Raw genomic sequence first — 23,408 nt, 5'->3', positions numbered from 1 at the left:
AAGAAGGAAAAATCTTTATCTGTTGGCATTTTGCAAGGGAGAAAATTTGAATAAAATACAAATTTCTTACAAACTAGATAACATATTGTTAAATGTGATTACTTCTAAAAATTAAATGCATATTCTTCCCTGTCACAATTTTAATGGCTATATGCAACCCCTTCTGCTAGAACTCTATTTATTTAACTAACAGAATTTGGTGTTATTTGTTTATATTTTTAACTATTTTATTACAATTAATGTTTCAAGAAATATTATTTAGAAAAAAATCATTTTACACTCAAGGTGCCATGGTACATGCCTATAATCCCAGCAGCCTGGGAGGCAGAGGAAGGAGGATCAAAAGTTCAAAGCAAGCCTCAGCAACTTAGCAAGGTCGTAAGCAAATCAGTGTGACCCTGTCTGAAAATTAAAAAAAGAAAAAGATCTTGGGATGTTACTCCTGTGGGTTCAATTCCTGGTGCCAAAGGTGGTGGTGAGAACAAAAGAAGAGAAAAAATTATATTCTATATTTCTGTTTACTTTTTAAAGAATATTTAATATAGAAAGTAGGGAAGCTTTAAAAAGATATTTGATCTGGATTTCTAAATTGCTCAAGAAAGTTTGTATTTCACCAATGAGGTTTTCTTCACTGCCCTAAAACATGTTTTTATACATTTGTAGTTTTTCTTCTCATGCCTGGGATCAAATCCAGGGTTTTGTATGACTAGTTTGATGTGCTAGTGCTGAGCTAGACCCTCAGGTACAGTTTTTACATTAACATTCATTAAAAATAAATTTAATAAAATTTACTCTCATTTATAAATCACATTTGTTCAGATTCCTATTTGAGGTAAAAAAAGGGGCTATCAGAGTTTCAGCAGGAAAATGCAGAACTGAAACAACAACTCCACGATTTGAGGTATCATATCCTAGATTTTTTTTAGTTTTTGGCGGGCACAACATCTTTGTTTGTATGTGGTGCTGAGGATCAAACCCGGGCTGCACGCATGCCAGGCTAGCGCACTACCGCTTGAGCCACATCCCCAGCCCCAGATTTCTATATTGAAAGAACTTTTTTTATTCTTAAGTGTCCATGACGGTGGAGTACATGTTGACATAAAGTCATTCTTGTTATGGCCAATATTTCATTGTGTATATTTATCGTATTTTCTTTATCCATTCATCTGTTAAAGGGCATTAATCTTTATTATTGGATTAAATATTAGGTTCTCTATTGTTCCAAAGGGGATTTTAACTTGTTTGTAAAATACATAATGACCAACAAGGTAAGTTGAAAATGTTGCTATAAAAGAAACAGAAAAAGTGTAAAAACAGGTATTAGATTTCTTATCCCAGTTTTGGGTTACAGTGATACAAAAGATATATGTTTAAAGAAGAATTTCTGAATATGCTGCTGTACTGTAAGTCAATTGTAGGTATACCTGACATATTTTATGAAGATGAAATCATATTACTACCGTATTCATAAGTCTTTAAAACTTATTTGACTTGAAATTATCTTTTTAACTGGGGAGGATCTTTGATAGTGCAAAAAAAGATCATTTTGAGCTGGTCAGTTTACCAAATTATTTCAGAATTCCTTTTCTGAAGTATCTAAAAGGTTTACTAGTAACAGAAACTTACCAAATAATAAAATAGTCTTTTATTATGCCTTTCAGTTAGATATGTTTTAGACAAGAATAAAGGAGAAATTAAAAATGTGAAGCTAGAAAAGAAAAGCTTCAGAGAATATAGAATTTTTATTAGGATTCTAAATTAGCATACAAAGAGCCAGAACATAAAAAGACTTTTTTTTCATTTCTGGCAAAAATTAATTTAAAGATAACCATATTTAACTCGAGGTGTGCCTTGAAGGAAGAGGCAAAGAGAAGAAATGATGAACTTTTACGTGAAAAAAATAAGGACCAGTTAAAAGAAAAAGAAGCGGAATATAACAAAGAAGATAAAGTGAGAAAGCAAGCTGAAATCTCTGTCGATACATTGGGTATGAAATTGAGGACTGCAGGAAATCATTTTGATCAGGTAAATGATCCTTCAGTAGAGTTTCAAATTCTTTATCTCCTCTGTATGATTTATAAAATCCCTTTAACTTACTGTATGTGGCCATGTTTCACTTAATGGTGGCAATGTGGTCTGAGGAATGTGCTGTTGGGCAGTTTCACCCACATGCAGTCATCATGTGTGTGTACATCCACACACTTCAGACATCGCCCACAATGCCAGGAAATACAGACTTCCAGGTCATCCGTCGATAAGCAGTCTATGGTCTCCCAAAGCATTGGTATGTGGGTTTAAAATAATGTAATCTGACTCTAAAATTAAATGATGGCATCTATGGCAAAATCAGTTATTGCAAATCTTAGCATCTGGTAGATGTTCAGCATTTGTTTCCTGAATGAAGAAGTTGACTTTGATCACTGATATAAATGCCAATTTAGGGTTTTTTTATGTTAAGATACAGACTAAATAGCTATAAAACTATTTAAATACATTTTTAAAGTATTTTACAATTACATCTCTACCTGTATTTAAGAAATGTTTTCACTCTGACAAATTTATCTGTCATTTGTGCAGTTGAAATGTAAGTCATTTATGCATAAATAAATAAAAGAGTAAACCTACTCTTGAGTTTTTTTTTTTTTTTAAGGTACCACTCTTTAATTAACCTTTTAGAACTTTCCGCTACATGCTGATATGTGGTCAAAAACCTTGCTGAAATGAACTTGTAGATTTTAGCAGAACAAAATGAAACCTACAGACAACTTTCATGATTACAGAATGCCAGAATTTACAATATGGAATTTCAGTAAAACATCTTTGCAAACAAAAAGAGACGGATGTGTGTCAAAAGGATACGTTTCCTGAGTTATTTTTCTCTATTGTTTTCAAGTGTGTGTGTGTGTGTAACATTTTAAACAGTAATTATCATGTAAAAGTATACAGGGTTTCAAATCCATATATACATAACCATAATGTACATATTTTGGGGGTGAGGGTGGCATTTTTTGTCTCATTAAATTCAGTAATGTTCTTAAGTCAACTCTATTTCTCTGCAGCAGTCCCATGATGGCTTTGAGAGTAGCCTCATCAAGAGAAAGGCCTTTTAATATTTTCCACAGGAATAGATGATTTCTCTATGATCTCAAAACCCTTGCTTCTAATAGTAGATGTTTTACTTTGGAGCAGTGACTTCACTCCCTTTGTGTGTTAATGTGCGTTATTGCTCCCACTGTTAAGTAAGGAGGAAAAGTGTGGCCAGTGAGGACCCTGATTTTGTATATCATTTCCTCATTCTTGAGAAGAGAAACACTTTGCTCCAAGTAATCTCTTATTTCAGTGCAAAACACCTTTGGAAACAATGGCATACCATAATATGTTCTTAGAAATAAGTTACTGGTAAGTATTTGTTCCTAATCAATAAAGTCAGTTTATTTCCCCTTTCTTATATTGATTTATGTATCAAACCTCACTGAGATGAAACAAATGCTGCTGAGTAGCAATCTCAGGATTTTCTGAGTAGAGCCTTGCACATTTTGCCTTATTTGTCATTTGTATTTTGAAACACAAGCCTTCTTTGGTGTTTATCCATTCATAGGTCAGAAATAACTGGCTTGGTGGATGAGCACTAGGAGCAGAGGCAAAATACTTGGAGAAAAATCTTACAACTTGCCTATGTTTGTAGCCTCGCCCTCCTTTTCAGAATTGTGATACATTGTTCATTGGTATACATACATGTGGTTAGTGCTGTTCCTAGATATATCATTTATCAATAGATGCAATTCTCATACTTTGCTCCAAAATGTTAGAAATATAATAAGGGAGAAATACTTTCAGGAAAAGAACTTGGGGATCTCTTGTGTGTCTGAGTAGATGTAGAGCTAAGGCTCATACTAGGCTGGTCAAATGCTTGAGCTGTCAGACTGGAAACTTATTCTTCTTAAAGTTAAATGTTCTTTTATTTGCCACTGAAGCCACCCCAACAGGTAGGTACATAATAAAATATTTGCAATTTTTAACTGTTTAAAGTGTAGAAAATAAAATTCTAAAAGTTATATCAACATAAAAATAGTGAATTATTTTTTGTTTTAGGTATGTATGACAGTAGAGGTGTTTTGACATATTATACATACATGGCATATAACTTATGCTAATTAGGATCCCATTCCTGTGGTTGAAAACGATGTGGAGTTTTGCTGGTTGTGTATTCATATGTGAACATTGAAAAGTGATGTCAGGTTCACTGTATCATCCTTCTCATTCCCTCCCAGCCCGTTATTCTCTTTTATCTAATTCAATTCCCTCCTCCACCCCTATCTGTGTCGGCATCCACAGATTAAGGAGAATATTAAGCTTTGGATCTGGGGGACTGGCTTACTTCACTTAGCATGATAGTCTCCAGTTTCATCCATTTACCGGCAAATGCCATAATTTTATTATTCTTCATGGCTGAGTCCATTGTGTGTATATGACACATTTTCTTTATCCATGTGTTAAAGGGCACCTAGGTTGGTTCCATAGCTTACCTTTAGTGAATAGCTGCTGTAAGTATCGATGTGGCTGTGTCACTGTAGTATCCTTTGGGTTTACACCACGGAGCAGAATAACTGGGTCAAATGATGGTTTCATCCAGGTTTTCTGAGGAATCTCTATGCTGCTTTCCTGAGTGATTGTACCAATTTGCAGTCCCATCAGCAATGTATGAGTGAAACTTTTTCCCACATCCTCACCAACATTTTTTGTTACTTGCATTCTTTTTTTATTATTGATTTTTTAAAAATAAATGACAGTGGAATGCATTACAATTCTTACTACACATATACAGCACATTTTTTCATATCTCTGGTTGTATGTAAAGTATGTTGGCACCAATTTGTGTCTTCATACATGTACTTTGGATGATGATGTCCACATTCCACCATCCTTGCTAACCCCCTGCCCCCTCCCTTTCCCTCCCATCCCTCTGCCCTATCTAGAATTCATGTATTCCTCCCATGCTCCCCCTCCCTACCCCACTATGAGTCAGCCTCCTTATATCAGAGAAAACATTCAGCATTTGTTTTTGGGGGGATTGGCTAACTTCATTTAGCATTATCTTCTCCAGTACCATCCATTTACCTGCAAATGCCATGATTTTATTATCTTTTATTGCTGAGTAAAATTCCATTATGTATATATGCCACATTTTACTTGCACTATTGGCATTCTGACTGCAGTGAGATTGCAATCTCAGTATAGTTTTAATTTGCACTTCTCTAATTGCTAGGGATGTTGAACTTCTTTTCATATATTTGTTTACTGTTTTCATGTCTTTTTCTTTGAAGTGCCTGCTCAGTTCTTTGGTCCATTTATTGATTGGGTTATTTGTTCTGTTTTGTGGTTTTGGGTGTTAAGTTTTTTTGAGTTGTTTGTTTTGGAAATTAATGCTCTATCTGAGGTGTCAGTGACAAACACCCCCCCTCCAGTCCTCTGTAGGCTCTCTGTTCACATTCTAATAGGCCTAGGGTCTCTTGCCTAATGTCTAGGTCCTTGATCCACTTTGTGTTTTGTGTGGGGTGAGAAATAGAGGTTAAATTTCTCGTACTAAATATGAGTTTTCAGTTTTCCTAGCACTATTTGTTGAAGAACTTATCTTTTCTCCTTTGCATGTTTATGATGCCTTTTCTAGAATGAGATTATATATGTGGGTCTGTCTCTCTGTTTTCTGTTCTGCAAAAATTTTTTTTTAACATTGGCAAACTCTTCAGTTACTCTATTCTTTCAGTCTGCTGTAATTCAGAATTTTTCAATCCTCTTTTTCTTTTTTTTTTTTTTTTGGAACCAGAGTGCTGAACCACTGAGATGCATCCCCAGCCGTTTATTTTTTAATGAATGAGTCATGGTCTCGCTAAATTGCTGAGGCTGGTTTTGAACCTGTGATCCTCCTGGCTCCTCCTGAGCCACTGGGATTATAGGCATGTGCCATTGTACCTGGCAATTCTGACAGTCTTTAAATTGAAATTTCCTTTTACTCTCATAGATCCATTTTCTTGGATTAACTTTTTGAACTTTTGGGAATTTATGTTTCTATAAGCTCAGAAGTTTACATCTGATTTTTCTTCAGTGGAGTATCTATTGAAACCCTTTCACTGTATAAATGTACAGGTTATTCTTTAATTTTAGAGGAAATTATAAAATGTCATTTTATTGAATTATAGCAAAATGTCTCTCTTTGCTTTTACTTAGATTCCTACTAGAGATGAGTCAGACAACAAGCCATTGCATAAATATCACAAGACGAAGGATGAAATCTCTATGAGGAGACTGGGAATGGACCCAATAAAATATCAGAACCAGGAAAAGAAGTGCCTTAAGAGTACTGAAATTTTAACAGAAAAGAATGTTGACCTTCCAAGGACAGACAAAATGAATGAGAAAACACTTACAAAAACATTCCAGGATAATGAACAGCTGGATATTTGGAAAGCTGAGAGTACACTGCAAAACTGCACACTGGAGAGTGAAAAACAGAGCACAGAAAGACCAGAAACAAAAGTCAAATCCCACCCTGCCAGACCTGGTGCTGCTCCACACCATCAGGGTGAAAGTCCAACTCCAAAAAGAAATCTAGAACTTGCTTTCCAGAGAGCCAGAGATAAAGACTTTAGTTCACAGGAAGAAAAGAACATTGATGTAATTAACCTAGAAGTTAGTAGTGAGATTCCTTCCCAACAGGCTCCAAAGTCTGAAATAAAAACTAGTGACCTCGAAAACGAGCTGCGTAAGACAAGAGGTACTCTCAGAGTCATGACTTTGGCTACAGAACAGGTAAACAGACACCTAAAACAAAGACAGTGCCAACTGAAGGGGATGGAACACGGGTATCAAAATGAACAAAGAAAAAGGAATGCACACCTCAGAAAGCAGGAAGCTTCTAGAGAGAAGGTGTCTAAACTACAGAGTGAAACTACATTGCTGAAAGACCAATTGCATGACTATCAGAACAAAGCTAATGATAAAAAAGATGAAATTATTAATATCCAAACCCAATTTCAGGATATTATAAAAATAATTCAAGCTCAGAATGACAAACATTATCTCAAGCTGGAAAATGAATATATGGAATTAACCAGTGAAACTAATCATTTAAAAGAACAACTGGATCAATATGGAAAGGAGAAAGAAGTAGTAAGTATAAAGGGTCTTGGAAGGAAAACTTGAACTGATATTTGCTTATGGCTAAATGTTGAATCTTGATGAATATAAAAATTCATATATTATAAATGTGTTTTGTGTTATCAACACAGAAGTACAACCTGAGTTCCAGCAAATATAACTTAGACCTCATTCCCAGGGCAAATAAATGATCTGTGTTTGAAGTGATACGTCTTCCAATTCCCTGCTCTAATTCTTACATGCTATGTGTATATTTTAAAATAACTTAGGTAGTCATATGCCAAATAAACACACAAAAAAACTTAGATAAAATGGATTTTGATATTTGAAAAGGAGGAAATTTTAAAACTTGGACATGACAGATTCCTCAATTTAAGAAATTGTGTTTCTTATAAAGATTTGAGAGATTGATACACAGACTTAGTAGATGTATATGATGACATTAATAATACTGTCTCAATAATGCTGAAACAATGTCTAATTTTGGTGCTGTTAATTGAATCCAGAGCTCTGCCCATGCTAAAACACACACTCTACCAATGAGCTACATCCCATCACGGAATAACAATTGAGTTAATTACTTTGACAGTTCATTCCAGATTTTCCAGCTGAACTGAAATGTAGATGCTGTGTTTTTTAATAGATTTTCTTCACTATATTTTTATATCTTTCTAGTTGGTAAGTTTATTTTTAGTCATGTCAATTCAACTTAAATCTGAAAATAACTGTCCTGATATTTTTTTCCTTATTCATGACCTCTCCACCTCTTTAAAAAGTGTGTTTGTCATTATCATGGGTTGGGACAAATGTGATGAACTGCAGAAAAAACAGTGGATTTAATCTGTAATTTATTGCATATATCCATGATAAAACTTGCTCATAGTTTTCTTCATTTCAAGGCCCAATTGCTTATCTGAAATAGCCTTTCAGTACAAAGATAATTGTAGCCGTCTACAGTTCATTAATTTGGCACTGAACCCCCATTTCCAGACTAATGAGGTGGCAGGATTTATGTAGAGCAGGAGTGGTGTGAGGACCAGTGAGATTTCTAGGAGCAGAGGACAGGCACTGAGGTGGAGAGCAGGTCACCTAGGGTCTCTTTTATTCCTCATGGAAGTATATTGGAATTATTTCAGCAAAGGTTTGAAGATGTGAGGATTTGGGGTATGTATTTGAGCCTCTAATAAGAGGGATAATAACCTCTGTAGAATTCACCACCACCAGTGAGACTTGCATAACCATTTCTGATTGAGAATTCAGTGGATTGTTAAGCATTGCAACCTTATCGAGGGCAGTACATAGAAAGGGCTTGACCCTGTTGTCTAAAGAATGTGACAGTGATTAGGCAGGAGTATAGAACCTTCTGTTTCCTTCAGGGAATTCAGAAATAAACAGGAGTGTACACACATGTGAAAAATAGGATGAATATGTGTATGTAGTGATTTTTTTTCTGAGTAAACATCATTATAAAATATTAATATATTTTTAAAGTGAGCTGAGTAACAAAATCATTAACAGAAATATCTCATCAGGTAGTTGTGAGGCATCTTGAAAAACAACCGGCTGGTATCCTGAAATTACAATCTGCTTCACCACGTTTTCACACAAATTTAAAAGACAAAAGACGAGATTTAAAGAAGACACTAAGACAAATGACAAGTCAAGTATGTACAAAAAGCGAACATGTCAACTGTAAATCTGCTTAAGTAATGAAAATTGTTCTGGTACACTCATTTCAATCAACAGCTTTCTTTGTGTTTTCATTATAATTGATTTTATTATATTTTGTGATCTTTACACTGCACTTATTTCTTACACGTAAAATTTTATTGTGGAATTTTTCTGTTACAATGTCATATATCTTTCATTAAAAATATCTACCCTGAGGAAAGCTGAGACTTTTTTTTTTTTTTTTTAAACCCAGCAGCTTTTAATGCTATCCCGACTTCCATGGTGAGTCAAGGAAAATTAAACCAGAGGTACCATTTAATAGAATGTTTCAGGGAATTGTGTCATTTATTACCTTCATTTTTGTTCATGTATACAGAATCTGCATATAATTATTAAATGAATTTTTTTAAAGTATACAAAAAGTTTTTATGCTTTTCTGAAAATACATGTATGGTGTAGGTTATTTTTTAATTATTGGAAAACCTAGGCTTTTCCCTTATTTTTTCTTTCATTTTAGATACATTATGAAAGCATATAAATATTTGTATTATGTCTGTTACTGATACCAAGCTAGACAATGAAAAAATGTTATCTGTAAGTTCTTTCAGTAGATTTCTTAAAAGAAATTTTTATGATATATGTAATACACATGCCATCTAATCCACCCATTTAACATGTAAACTTCAGTTTTCTTTGTATATTAGCAGAGTTATGTAACCACTTACAGTCAATTTTAAAACATTTTCATGTTCTTGAAAAGAAGCCTGGAACCCTTTAGCTGTCAGTGGTCTAATCCCTCCATCTTCCCAAGCCCTAGAAAGCCAATATATTTTTTAATAATTCATAATTGTAAACAATAGTAATTTATATATATTTTAAGTTTTTGTTCTTTTTAGATATACATGACAGTAGACTGTATTTCAACATACACATACGTGGAGTATAACTTCATATTCTCATGTTTGTACATAATGTGGTTACACTGGTTGTGGATTCGTATATAAATAGGAAAGTTGTGTCAGATTCATTTGACTGTCTTTCCTATTACCATTCTCACTCCCATCCCTTTTGTCTAACCCAATGAACTTCTATTCTTTCCTCCCCACCCCTTACTGTGTGTTAGCATCCACTTATGAGACAGAACTTTCAACCTTTGAGTCGGCTTATTTCACTTAGTATGATAGTCTCCAGATTTATTCATTTACTACTGGCAAATGCTATAATTTCATTCTTCACAGCTGAGGAATATTTCCATTTTGTATATATAACACATTTTCTTTATCCATTCATCTGTTGGAGGACACCTAGATTGTTTCCATAGCTTAGCCATTGTGAACTAAGCTGGTATAAACATTGACATGGCTGTGTCACGATAGCATGCTGATTTTAAGTCCTTTTGGTATATACCAAGGAGCAGAAAAACTGGGTCAAATGGTTCCCTTCCAAATTTTCTGAGGACTCTCCATACTGCTTTCCAGAGTGATTGCACCAGTTTACAGTCGCATCAGCAATGTGAGAGTGAACCTTTTCCCCACACACTCGCCAAGATTTATCATTATTTGTATTCTTGATAATTGCCATTCTGACCAGAGAGAGAAGGAATCTCAGTGCAGTTTTATTTGCATTTCTCTAATTGTTAGAGATGTTGAACCTTTTTTTTTTTTTTCATTTTTTTAAGAAGTCTTATTAGCTTTATTAAGGGATAATTGACATATACATGCACATATTTGAAGTGTACAGTTTGATAAGTTTTCACACACACACATACACACAAACCCACCATTACTGAATGAAGATAATGATCCCCTTATGTTTTTTGACACCCCTTTGGATTCCCCCTCTCTAGTCCCTCTTTGTTGTTGGGCAACCATTGATTTGCTTTCTTCATTTTGGATTAATGTGCAATTTCTGGAACTTAATATAAATGCATATATAAAGTATACACTCGGCTTTTTGTTTGATTTGCTCCACTGTTTAATTATTTTCATGCTCTTCCATGTTATTGTGCATATAATGCTTCACTCTTTCATTGCTGATTAAGTACTCCAATATATGGATGTATCACCATTTATTTATCCTTTCACTCAGAATATTCTTTAATCAGTGTAGGTCTGTTATTTATTTCTTCTTTTTTTTTAAATTTTTTTATTGTTGGCTGTTCAAAACATTACATAATTCTTGATATATCATATTTCACACTTTGATTCAAGTGGGTTATGAGCTCCCATTTTTACCCCATATACAGATTGCAGAATCACATCAGTTACACATCCATTGATTTACATATTGCCATACTAGTGTCTGTTGTGTTCTGCTGCCTTTCCTATCCTCTACTATCCCCCCTCCCCTCCCCTCCCCTCGCCTCTTCTCTCTCTGCCCCCTCTACTGACATTCATTTGTCCCCCTTGTATTATTTTTCCCTTTCCCCTCACTTCCTCTTGTATGTACTTTTTTTTCATATATTTGTGGACCATTTGCCAATGTTCTTCTGTGAAGTGTCTGTCAGTTCCTTTGTCCATTTATTGATTGGATTATTTGGTTTTTTTGTTTTGTTTTTAAATATTTTAAATTATTTGTATATCCTGCAGATTAATGCCCTATCTGAGGTGTATGTGGCAAAGACTTTCTCCAATCTGTAGGCTCTGTTCATATTCTTAATGGTTTTCTTGGCTGTGAAGAAGCTTTTTAGTTTGATACCAACCATTTATGGATCCTTTTAAAAGAACTCTTTTGTAGTTGTAGATAGACATAATATCTTTATTTTTATTTGAGGACCAAACCCAGTGGCTCTCAATGCTAGGCAAACACTCTACCACTGAACTACCAGCCCCATTTACTGATTCCTGATTTTACTTCTTGCACATTGGGAATTTTGTTGAGGAAACTGGTTTATAGTTTCAACTCTAAAATTACTCCATAATGGATAGTTTATACAAGAAGATTTATACAACACCAGGTCTTTTTTTTTAACCAGTTTCTTTGACTTAGAATAGTGTTTTCAGGGATCCTCGGTGTTGTAGCAAGCATCACTACTTTATTTCTGTTGTCCAGTAGAATTCTATTTTATGACTATGTCACTTAGCCAATCATCAGTGAACCCTAAAATGCTTCCATTTCTTGACTCTACCAGTACTACATGGCTGGGAACATGTATTTACAAGTTAACATGTGGACATGTTCTTATTCCTTTGCCTCTTGGTAGTCTTCACAAATTGTGCTGATTTCATCATCTCTCTGTCTTGCTCGTACTGTGCTTCTGTCTTGTCCATTTTTGCTCATTTGGTCTCTTTTATTCAGAGCTCACATAAAAATAATTTTTTCTTTTTCATGCACTTTCTCTGACTTTTTTGTCACCAACATTGTTTACGTGGTGATTGTCTTGTAGAAATATAAATCCACTCAAGGTGACAGTAATATCTGATATTCACACCTATTCTAGAATAAATGGAAAATATATTTGCCTAACAGCTGTTTTCACAAAGTTACTACTTTATATCATACCAATAAGTTTTGTTAATAGGTCAACCTGTCAAGACTTTTATTCTAACTGTATTTCATTGATTAAATACAAAATTAAATTTACTTAATCCAATAGTGAGTTCATCTGTGGAATGCTCACACTTTTGTCAGTATGGGAAAAAAAAAAATCTAAGTTTCCCCCAAAATTCATTGTGTAGCCAGAATAGGGATTTTTAGATCTGTAATCCTCAACCAACTAAAAAGCTAATATACCCTATTATAGAAACTTAATCTACTCCTCACAATGCTGGTATAGATGTTGTATCAAATATTTTCAGCATCTTATTTTGATACTGTGTTTTTTATTCATGCAGATAAATGATCTTACTACAAAGATGGACAGTGCATCTTCAAAACATTTACGTCTGGAAGCAAACTACCAGTGTTTTTTGCAGAACTTGTTTTCTCTAAAAAGTATCCAGGATAGATTTGAAACAATAGACAAGAATCAGAAGAAGCTGGAAGAAGATGTAGTAAACTTCCCAAGGCACACACAGGGCACTCGAGAGGAAGGAGGCACTGAAGAACCAGCAAGATGGGATTTAGACAAGAAGCAAAAACAAGTACTTCTGGTTTTACAGGCTATCTTATCATTTATCTGTAATGTGCTGTAACTCACTTCCCTGTAAATTGCATTTTGGATATATCGTTATATGAGTATCCTCTATCATTGAGCAAAGTTGTTTTGTAGATTTCTAAGAGGAAGAAGACGTTTGATGCCCTCTTCAAATACCTCAGTTGACATCATTCTTATAACTAACTTGATCTGAGTAATGATTGTCATCAGATAGTCATTTGATATTTAATAATAGTGGGCATCAGGAAGTCTACGAGGAGCAAAAGAAAAATGTGATGCAGGAAGATAACATACTTGAATTGTTAGGTTAAATTTTTCAGTTTTTATATTGAACTGATTCTATCATTCTTTAAATTATCGGATGATCTGAGTGCTAACATGAGAAGGATTCCTGGCTGAGATCACAGTTGGATGGTACATAGCTTACCTCGCCTGGGCCAGGCCCTGGGTTCCATCTGCAATCAAAAGGAGGAGGGGAAGATGGGAGGAGGAAGTGGGCAGGGGTGAGGAGGGAAGGTGGAGAGGAAGAACTCGATTATTTTTAGTTCAGGTTTAATGTAATTGGCACTGATGAGTAAAGTTTAAAGTCTAGTATCTTCTACACATGTAAAATTGCTGTCTGAATTTTTGACTCAGAATTAAACAAAATATATAATAATTATTTGGGTTATAAATTATTTTTAAGATATATTCTCTAATTTTCTTTAGACCCAGGCAGCAGCACCAGAAGTTTCAGAACAGCTAAGACAGACTGGTTTTGCTTCAATATAAACTCAGATGGAACTCAGAATTAGCAATCTGGAATCTGAACTGAAAACTCTAAGAAATACAACTGGAAAAATATAGACACTTCCATATAGATGAATCCAAGTTCCACAAGTACGTCAAAACCTAGACTGAAAGAGCAACTTAATCTCCTTAATTTGTCTCTACTGCATAACTTTGAGATCAGTAGCATGCAAAAGCTAACTAGACCATCTAATTTGTGGAAGTAATATTGGGAAATGAATGTACTAATATTTATCTTTCACCCACCTTTGCATTTTACATCTGGAAGCAAACTATCAAGCTTTCTTCCCTTAGTGTTCTCCTATATGCAATCTGGTCTATTAGACTTTTATAACTTCAGCCCTATGTGTGCAATATTGCTATAACTACACCCCCGGCACATTCTGGCACCTGGTAGATGAACTGCTTTTTAATTTTGATCTTTGATATTATCCTTAGATGGTACCTAGAGACAAAATGTCCTTTATAGTTTTTCCTCTCTACGTTGTCATACTTGTGACAAAGGGAAAGATCATCACAGGGATGAAGGGAAGTATAGCTTACAAAGTGGTTAAAAATATTCCCAGAGTCAGTGTTGGGGCCTGTGAATAACAGAAGGAACAGACAGGATTCTCCTGAAGTCCTGGTGACACCAACCCAGCTATCTTGTTCTCCCCAGTGGTGGTTGCTCTGACTTGGCTCAGTGCCAAATGCTTAATTTATCCAGATGATGGGTAGAATGTATATATGGCAGCAGTAAATGCTTGAAAACATCTTCAAGGAATGTTCTTTAAGTTCTTGAATTGGTTCACTGAATAATAAATCTTTGTAGCTTTACTATTATTTTCTAGTTGCCTATATTTAAGAGTTAGGATTTTGATCAGAATTGCATTAAATTTAGCATAATGCTTTTGGTAGTATGGTCATTTTGATAATAGTAATTCTGCCTATCCAAGAGCAAGGTAGATCTTTCCATCTTCTAAGGTCTTCTTTGATTTCCTTCTTTAGGGTTCTGTAGTTTTCATTGTGTAAATCTTTCACCTCTTTTATTAAGTTGATTCCCAAGTTTGTTTGTTTTTTCTTTCTTTTTTTTTTTTTTTTTGTTGTTGTTCCTTTGAGGATATTGTAAATGGGGTAATGTTTCTCATTTCCTTCTCAGAGGATTTGTCACTGATATACAGAAATGCCTTTGATTTATGGGTGTTGATTTTATATCCTGCTACTTTGCTGAATTCATTTTTTAATTCTAGGAGATTTTTGGTGAAATGTTATGGGCCTTCTAGGCATAGAATCATATTGTCTGCAAATAGTGATAATTTGAGTTCTTCTTTTCCCTCTATGTATCCCTTTAATTTCTTTCATTGGTCTAATTGCTCTGGCTAGAGATTCAAGAACTATATTGAATAGAAGTGGTGAAAGAGGGCATCCCTGTCTTGTTCCAGTTTTTAGAGGGAATGCCTTCAATTTTTCTCCATTTAGGGCTTAGCATAGATGGCCTTTAAAATTTTGAGGTATGTTCCTGATTATCAAGAAATCAAAATATTCAAATTAACTTGATTCTTTTCAAGTTATTCAACCTTATCTCTTTTCACTTGCTGGTATTGTCACTGCACTCTAGCTTCTAGTGACAGTGGACCACTGGTGATTCTACAAGTGTTCTTCCTCCTCTCATGATCTGCATGTACCTCTTCTCTGTCACAATTTCTCCTCATCCTTCAGGTGTCAACTCATGTATAACCTCCAATAAAGGACCTCCAAAACTGACACAAATTTGGAAAAGAAGTCCCTTCTCAGTGTCCCCATAGGGTCCTGTTTTATACCTGTCATAATGCCAAGGAATCTGTATGTCAACTGCCTGCTTGCCTGCTTTTTAATCTATAATACATGACTGTTGAGGGGTGTCCATTATCATCTCCATAGTCATCCCAGAGTTTGCCAGAGTACCCTAGCATATGGTGTCAAGTTTATGAATAAGGGGTGGGAAGCCCAGATCTCTGATACTCAGTCATGATGATAACTGTAGGTAACACTATGGGCATATTGATTTTCATGGTAATTTTTTTATTGTGAACATATCTATTTTTCATTCTTATGAACGATAAAGAAGTTCTCAACTTTTTTACTTGATTCATACTTATAAAATCTTTAATTCTTTTTCTCTCCACTTGCTACAGAATTTGAATCTTGAGCCACTGAAGCTTCTCTGTTTTAAGAATTACTAATAAACCAAGACAAGATCTACTTTTGGAAACATCACAAGGATATACAGAGATTTTTAAGAAAAAAGATGATATGAAAGCTAATATTGTGTTTTTCAGACTCTTGATATAATACTTGGATTGTTTGATGAAATGTATGATGTTAAAAACTATTGAAGTGGATGTGTGTATTATATACATGATGAACTTCACAAAATAAGAAACTTTATGTACATCTACAAGAAAATTAGAAGTGCAAATGCAAACCAGTTTTTATTGAGATATGTGTTTTCAAACTGTCTAAATGCTAGCATTTAAGCTTTATTCAAACAACCAAATGATCAACACTAATTTTGTGGATCCTAAATGTCACATTAATGATGGATTATTTATATTATGAAAAATGTATCACTGAATGTGGGTCTAGAGATTTAGACAATGCTATTTTGATATGCTGGTTATGTTGATTGGGTGTGTTTCCAGGGGGAAATCCATTCATTAATGTGTTACTGTGTTAGAATTATTATAGTACCATCACACATACAGTCTTTGTAAAATTTTTGTAATTTTAATCTGAAGCACTGACTTATCTAATCAGAAACAGCATTTGCTTAATGATTTTTGGCTTTTCTCTTTGATTATACAATTTTGGAAAATAATACTGAAGTTGCAGATTCTGGTATAAAGTACTCTTGCCCACTGAAGCATTTTAAAGTGAATTGCTAACATGTGTCATCATTCATGATTTTTTAATATTTTCTACAAATCAGAACATGCTAGATAACTACAATACAACACTCATAAAAAAACTGATATGATTAACAAGTATGCTGTTACTTGGTGATGTTTTAAAAATTCATTTTTCTTTCAAAAATGTTCTATTTTGACAATTTTGGATTTATAGAAGATTTGTAACAGTAGTGCAAAGAATCCCTAGGAAATATTCCCCCAAAGTTACTATTTTATTAACTTGTTTTATCTATGCTCCTCTTTCTAGATAGAAACTGTTATGTACCTATATTTATCTCTGAACCATTTGCAAGATGCTCACAATGCATTTCTGAGTTTCTGACAAGGAGATTTGGTTCATATGATCTTATTAAATCCATTTCCAGGAGGGTGTGATAGGACACATCCATTTCTAATGACTCAGGAGGCTGAAGCAGAGGGATGGCAATTTGGAGACCAGCCTTGGTAATTTAGAAAGACCCTGTCTCAAAATAAAATAACTGGGAGCCGGATGTGCTGGCACACATCTGTCATCCCACTGACTTGGGAGGCTGAAGCAGGAGAATTGCATGTTCAAAGCAGCCTCAGCAAAAGCAAGGTGCTAAGCAACTCAGTGAGACGCGGTGTCCAACTAAAATCCAAAATAGGGCTGGGGAGGTGGCTCAGTGCTTTAGGGCCCCTGAGTTTATTCCCCAGTACAACAAATCAACAAACACTGTGTTTCTGTAAGGGGGTGGCACCTGGGCCTTCCTGCTCTGCAGTAGAGTCATGTGACTTCACACGACTGGAGATGACTTTTTGGGGTATTGTGCTATATTTACTAAAGGAGATGAAGAATGTGTGTGTGTGTGTGTGTGTTTGTGTTGTGTGTGTGCACCTTCTGTTCCTGTGTGTGGTGAAAATTTGCCTCCAAGCTGTAGGCTCTCTATTCATCTCATTTCTTTTGCTGAGAAGAAGCTTTTTAGTTTGAATCCATCCCATTTATGAATTTTTTATTTTAATTCTTGTCCTATATGAGCTTGTTAAGGAAGTTGGGGCCTAATCCCACATGATGAAGACTAGGGCCTACTTTTTCTTCTATTAGACTCAGCATCTCTGGATTAATTCCTAGGTCCATGATCCACTTTGAGTTGAGTTTTGTGCATGATGAGAGATAGGGGTTTAATTTCATTTTGCTGCATGTGGATTTCCAGTTTTCCCAGCACCATTTGTTGAAGAGGCTATCTTTGCTCCAATGCATGTTTTTGGCACTTTTGTCTGATATAACATAACTCTAATTTTGTGGGTTGGTCTCTTGTGTTCTCTATTCTGTACCATTGATCTACCAGTCTGTTTTGGTGCCAATACCATGCTGTTTTTGTTATTATTGCTCTGTAGTATAGTGTAAGGTTTGGTATAGTGATGCCACTTGCTTCACTCTTCCTGCTAAGGATTGCTTTAGCTATTCTGGGTCTCTTATTTTTCCAGATCTATTTCTATGAGGAATGTCATTGGGATTTTGATTGGAATTGCATTAAATCTGTACAGTGCTTTTGGTAGTATGGTCATTTTGACCATATTAATTCTGCCTATCCAGGAACAAAGGGGATCTTTTCATTTTCGCAGGTCTTCTTTAATTTCTTTCTTTAGTGTTCTGTAGTTTTCATTGTAGAAGTCTTTCACCTCTTTCATTAGGTTTATTCCCAAGTATTTTATTTTATTTTATTTTTTATTGAGGCTATTGTAAATGAAGTAGTTTTCCTCATTTCCCTTTTAGAGGACTTGTCACTGATATACAGAGTTGCTTTTGATGTATGGGTGTTGATTTTATATCCTGCTACTTTGTTGAATTCATTTACTAGTTCTACAAATTTTCTGGTAGAATTTTTGGGGTCTTCTAAGTATAGAATCCTATCATAGGCAAATAGTGCTAATTTGAGTTCTTCTTTTCCAGTCTGTGTCCCTTTGATTTCTTTATTGCTGCGGCCAGTGTTTCAAGAACTATGTTGAATAGAAGTGGTGAAAGAGGGCATCCCTGTCTGGTTCCAGTTTTTAGAGGGAATGTTTTCAATTTTTCTCCATTTAGAATGATGTTGGCCTGGGGCTTAGCATAGATAGCTTTTACAATGTTGAGACGTGTTCTCCCTAGTTTTTCTAGTGAAACCCCCTCCTCCCTCCCTCTCCCTCCTCTCCTCTGTCTGTCTTCTCTCTCTCTTCCCCACCTTCCCCCCTTTCTTTCCTTCTGCTGCTTGTGCCAAACAGCCTTTAGGGTCCTCAGAGCCCCTTCTCGGCTGGCTGTTGGAGGAGGTGCAGAAGGTGCCTGGCCTGACTCCCCTGGGTGCCTGACTTCCCTGGGTGCCCTCTTGAGGTTGTGCCAGGAGCTGCTGCCATTGCTCCCTGGGGAGGGCACTCACTCTCTTGGTTCCCCAGGTATTTTTAGGTGGGTTTTTCCCCACATTAACAAATCCACGTGCTTCTGGGTCAGTAGCCCTCCCAACTCCCCTGGGCACGGCCCAGGGAATAGAGCTGGCCCTTCACAGTTCTGCTGCTTGGAGATACTGAAGTTTTTGTGTTTGTGTGCTTTTTGTTGGTTTTTTGTTTTTGTTTCGAGGGGGGCAAAGCTGATGCAGAGCCCTGAGCTCCTTTTTCTCCACCCACCCTGTTCCTCTTCTCCCTGCGGTGGTTTTGCTCAGTGCTGATTTGACTTCTGTTGACTGGTGAGAGTCCTTGCTCCCCGAATGCTGGAGTATAACACCAACAAGCCGCCTGGGCAAGGGCACAGTGGACAGTGGAAGGCTTTATTAAAGCACAGCAGAGAAGACTTCTCCCCGAAGGAAGGAGGGGACCTGAAAGGCGGAATCCATGGATCCCTCTTTTGTAGCTAAGGTCTTCTTTCAGCTTTGCCACACTCCTGTCCTTTGCTTCCCTCTATCCAGAATGCAGGTGGGAAGGCTAAAAGGTGGGAACAGGTGGGCTGGAGGAGTAATTGGGCAGGAAGGGCCTGGGGCAGTTTGATGAGCACCTCCCTGTTTGCTGGGAGCTGCTTCATTAACAGTTCCTTAGGATGGGTTCCAGGCCTTGGGGACAGTAACATTTCAATTTCCCCAAGTGTTGCTCTCGTTCCTGGACTCCATTCTCCATAATGCTCTCCATTTTCTGTATCTTACTAGATATTAGGCTCGATTTACCTAACCAACTACCTATCTGTGAATCTGGCTTCACTGATTCAGTGGAGTTGGGGGGGGGAGGCTCCCTGGGGAGGTCTTCTGGAGGCTCATGGAGGGGAGGGGAGCTGGGAAGCTCTGGTCTCTCAGACCTGAACCACCCCCAGCAAAGCTGATTCCCACCTGAGCTCAGCCTGTCTCTCCGTCCCTTGGTCTTCTCCCAGCCCCTGTCCCTGCCATTCAGTGGACTGGGGAGGTGGGCGTGGACTCTTTGGCCTCTCTGATCTGTAAAGACCCCAGGCCACAAGGCCTGAGAGACAGAAATTCTCCATGCCACTTTGGATCTCTCAATGGCATCTGCTCAATTCCCGAGCTGGTTTTGGCCTGGAATTTGCGATCTGAGCACCCAGTCTAAGTTCCTGCCACTTTTACATGCAGGTATTGGAGTCTAAGCTCCTGTGTGATTGATTGGCTGACCATTCCAGTTCCCTTGGCGGAACAGCCTCTGGGTTGGCCAAGACAGTCTGCACCTCCAATCATGGGGTTTGCATGTCAAAATAGCCCAGCACCACAGCTCTTCTCTCTCTCTCTCTCTCTCTCTCTCTCTCTCTCTCTCACACACACACACACACACACACACACACACACAATACACAAGCTCTGAATCAGCTTTGCCCATCTCTCAGCAACAAGAGCAATATATATATATGGTTTCTTGTTGTTGTTTACATATACACATATGTATACATTTCCCCCCTCACACCCCACTCCCGGCTCCCACCTGGAGTTCAACTCCTAAACGGCTCCTTAGCCCTATCTGGTGTCCTGCAACTTGTCCAGTGTTCAGGACTTTCTGTCCCATATTGAGAATCAGTGGAGCGGTTCCCCCCACCCCCCTCCCTCACCTCCCAGAGAAGTGACTTCTTCTCTGATTGTGTCCCAAGTCACAGAACTGTGTGAACCACCACTTCCCACAAATCCACCATCTCCTCCTCCTCTTCCTCATTCTCTAGCTTCATGATTCTAATGTAGTCTGGAAAAACAGAAAACAAGCACCTGAGAAACGAACTTGGGCAGATTGAGCGCTGACAGGCGGTGGCTTCCTCTGCTGCCCCAGCAGCCCTGGTTACTGCTGTTCACCCACAGAGACTTGTAGTGGCTAACAGGCACCTGCAGAAGAAAACCACAGCAGCAGAGGCAGGAGACCAAGCAATGGGGACAGTCCCTCCAAGCTCAGCGCAGTCAAAGACCCTCAGCTGCTTGAACTGAGGTTCAACCTTGCACCTTGGAATAGAATGGCACCAACTCCTATGCATTGCTCCGGGCTCAGACTTTGGGAACATCCTTCTGGGCTGTGCAACCACTAATCAAGCGTTGCTTCAGGGTCTTGGTGTCCAGACCCCCGTTTCCTGCCCCACTGCCCCTGCGCCATCAGGAGCCTGAGTCTCCTAGTCCATCCTCTCACTGTCTGCACAGTTCCCAGGAATGCCGTTCCCAACAATTTCATCTGGATACTGCAGATCAGTACCTACATGCTGAGGTCCTGTGCCACCCACAGGGCCATGGGGCAGTGGGCCACAGCAGGACACGACACCCAAGGGAATTCTAACATAGATGCGCAGAAATAATGGAGACTCACTAAGACCAGCGCTTCACCTTTTGAGGGGAGGTGAGTCAGGAGCTGCCACATAGGAACCCAGCGCCCCTGAGCCTTGAGTGACAAGAGTGTGGACATGTGGCCAGCCAGCCCTGGGCTGTGTGCGAGAACCACGGGCACTGAGCGCACAGGGTGGGCTGAGCCCTTGTGGCCCTTCTCTTTAGGGGGGCCTCCCTCTGATGTTTTTGCTTGCCCTGCCATGATCCCCACACAGCTCATGAGATGGGCGTGGCCTCCCCAGATGTCAGTCAACCTGCTGACAGCTGACATCACCAGCTAGACCCAACCCCCTGAACCCTGACCCCTTGCCTCATTTGACTGGCTTTTCCCCAATAAAAGGGTTCAGCAGGTGATCTCTCCATCTCTCTCTCTCTCTCTCTCTCTCTCTCTCTCCTGTCTCTTTTTCTCTCTCTCTTCCCCGACCCCTAAAGTCAGAGGAGCCATCACAGGACCCAAAGAAAAGTCATTTCTCTGTCTCTGTGTGGTTATTTCGTGCAGCCCAGTTCACCTGGAGTGACCCTGAGTGTTTTAGTAGTGAGACGTGACAATTGGTGGCCTGTATGGGCATTCCAGAGTGATTTGTAGACATTTAGTGTAATGGAATCTCTCTCTAGAAGTTAATCATGCTTAGAATTGCAGAGTATTGTGGGCTGAATTGTAGAAAGTAAGTGAATTAGGTAGAAGAAAATCTGTGACATTAAACGGAATGTTTTTGTCTGTAGAAAGAAAAAAAAAAACATTTTTATAATTCTAGAGACCCTAAATAAATGCAAAGAGTCATTAAGATGACTAATGGGACGTGTTGTTAAGTTCAGTCCTCTCCCATGGGAAAAGCGCTTCTGTGGACTCTCTTGGATTGTTTTTGGAAATCTTTATATTTTGAAATAATATTAGGTAAAGGTTTTTTGGGGTCTATATACTAGAGTCTGAGCTTGGAGAGGGAGAAAAGGGGGGAAAATTTGTGTTGAGACTTGATACAAGGATTCTACCTGTTAGAGAAGTGAATTTTATTTTCTCTTGTTTTTGTGAAGACTCACAAGGTTCATCCTGAACCTCTTTGCTACATTCCTGTCCTATGGATCAGAGTGGCTGTGACTCAGCTGCTGGGACAATTTAGCTGCTGCTCCCTATGGGGTCTGTACTAGACCCCCAGCCAGCAGTGCTTTAACCCTTAAACAACCTGCCCTGGGTCCCAAGGGCAGACTGCCTTAAGATCTGGTAGGAACACTGGCGTCTGCTGTTAAGACTCACTTTTAAAGTCCCACGTGCTGCAAGGGAAGGTACCAAAGACAGGAGAACACAGGCTACAAGTGCAGGTCACAGAGACAAGGCAGCCACCGCCCACCAGAGGATCCTGCCGCCTCCAGGAAATTCAGACAAAGGAATGCAACCAACTAGGGTCACCATGGTAACGCCCCAAGCCTGGCCTGTTGACTGGCTTCCTGGTCCCGCCTCCCATATGTTCCCGGGCTTCCCATTGGTCTGTCCACTGTCACTCAGAACTTCTGGTCCCGCCTTCCAGCCACGAACCTGCACTTCCTGTTCCACCCAGACCTGCCTCTGAGACTACACAGAGCCTGGAAATGCTAAGGAAATATCTTTTTCAGGCAAAATCTAATTCCACAGGTTTCTAAGTTGCAGCCCTGAGCCTCACTTATTTTCAAAGCCAAATAACCTAATTTTTTCTTTATAGCTGTATTATGAAGACACATTGCAGAGTAATATGACAAGTTAAAGAAATTCATATGCTTTCTATTTTGCTTTTAATTCGGAAGGTTATAGGGATGCATTTGCATTGCAGGAACAAAAGCCGGCAATGTTCCTATGAAAATCAAGAAACCCTTATTCTAATTCCTGACTATATAATTGCAAGAAATGAGTAAATGTATACAAAGATCGTATTTCAGCTACATCATGCCATGGCCCATATAAGCGTGCACTCCTAGTTAAAAATAAATTGAAATAGATCCAAATTTTTATTTGAGATAAAT

At 37.8% G+C, this 23,408-nt stretch overlaps 1 protein-coding gene and 1 long non-coding RNA gene across 3 annotated transcripts; one reads left to right on the top strand and one right to left on the bottom strand.

Moving 5' to 3' along the window:
• Positions 1–826: 826 nt before the first annotated feature.
• On the top strand, positions 827–16,914 carry LOC125611431 (ankyrin repeat domain-containing protein 26-like). 2 transcript variants are annotated; one of them, XR_007341616.1, is made up of 7 exons: positions 827–901; positions 1,845–2,025; positions 6,226–7,167; positions 8,688–8,819; positions 12,660–12,908; positions 13,631–13,801; positions 15,865–16,914. XR_007341616.1 is itself a non-coding variant. In XM_048786261.1 (6 exons), exons 2-6 carry the CDS (start codon positions 1,990–1,992, stop codon positions 13,691–13,693), a joined length of 1,422 nt encoding a protein of 473 aa, XP_048642218.1. In that variant the 5' UTR covers positions 827–901; positions 1,845–1,989; the 3' UTR covers positions 13,694–14,341. The 2 variants fall into 2 exon arrangements, 1 of the variants encoding a protein (XP_048642218.1); XM_048786261.1 differs by lacking the exon at positions 15,865–16,914 and having other exon boundaries at positions 13,631–14,341.
• LOC125611432 lies at positions 9,064–23,159 on the bottom strand. Its single transcript, XR_007341617.1, has 3 exons — positions 22,669–23,159; positions 20,817–20,930; positions 9,064–9,639 (listed from the first exon to the last, which is right to left on the bottom strand). It is a non-coding gene; the product is annotated as an uncharacterized LOC125611432 (long non-coding RNA).
• Between the last annotated feature and the right edge of the window lie 249 nt (positions 23,160–23,408).

This window comes from Marmota marmota, unplaced genomic scaffold (assembly GCF_001458135.2).
Source record: "Marmota marmota marmota unplaced genomic scaffold, marMar, whole genome shotgun sequence".
NCBI classification, from domain to species: domain Eukaryota; kingdom Metazoa; phylum Chordata; class Mammalia; order Rodentia; family Sciuridae; genus Marmota; species Marmota marmota.
The sequence above is the reverse complement of the archived record's forward strand: the minus strand, read 5'-3'. Positions and strand labels throughout refer to the sequence as shown.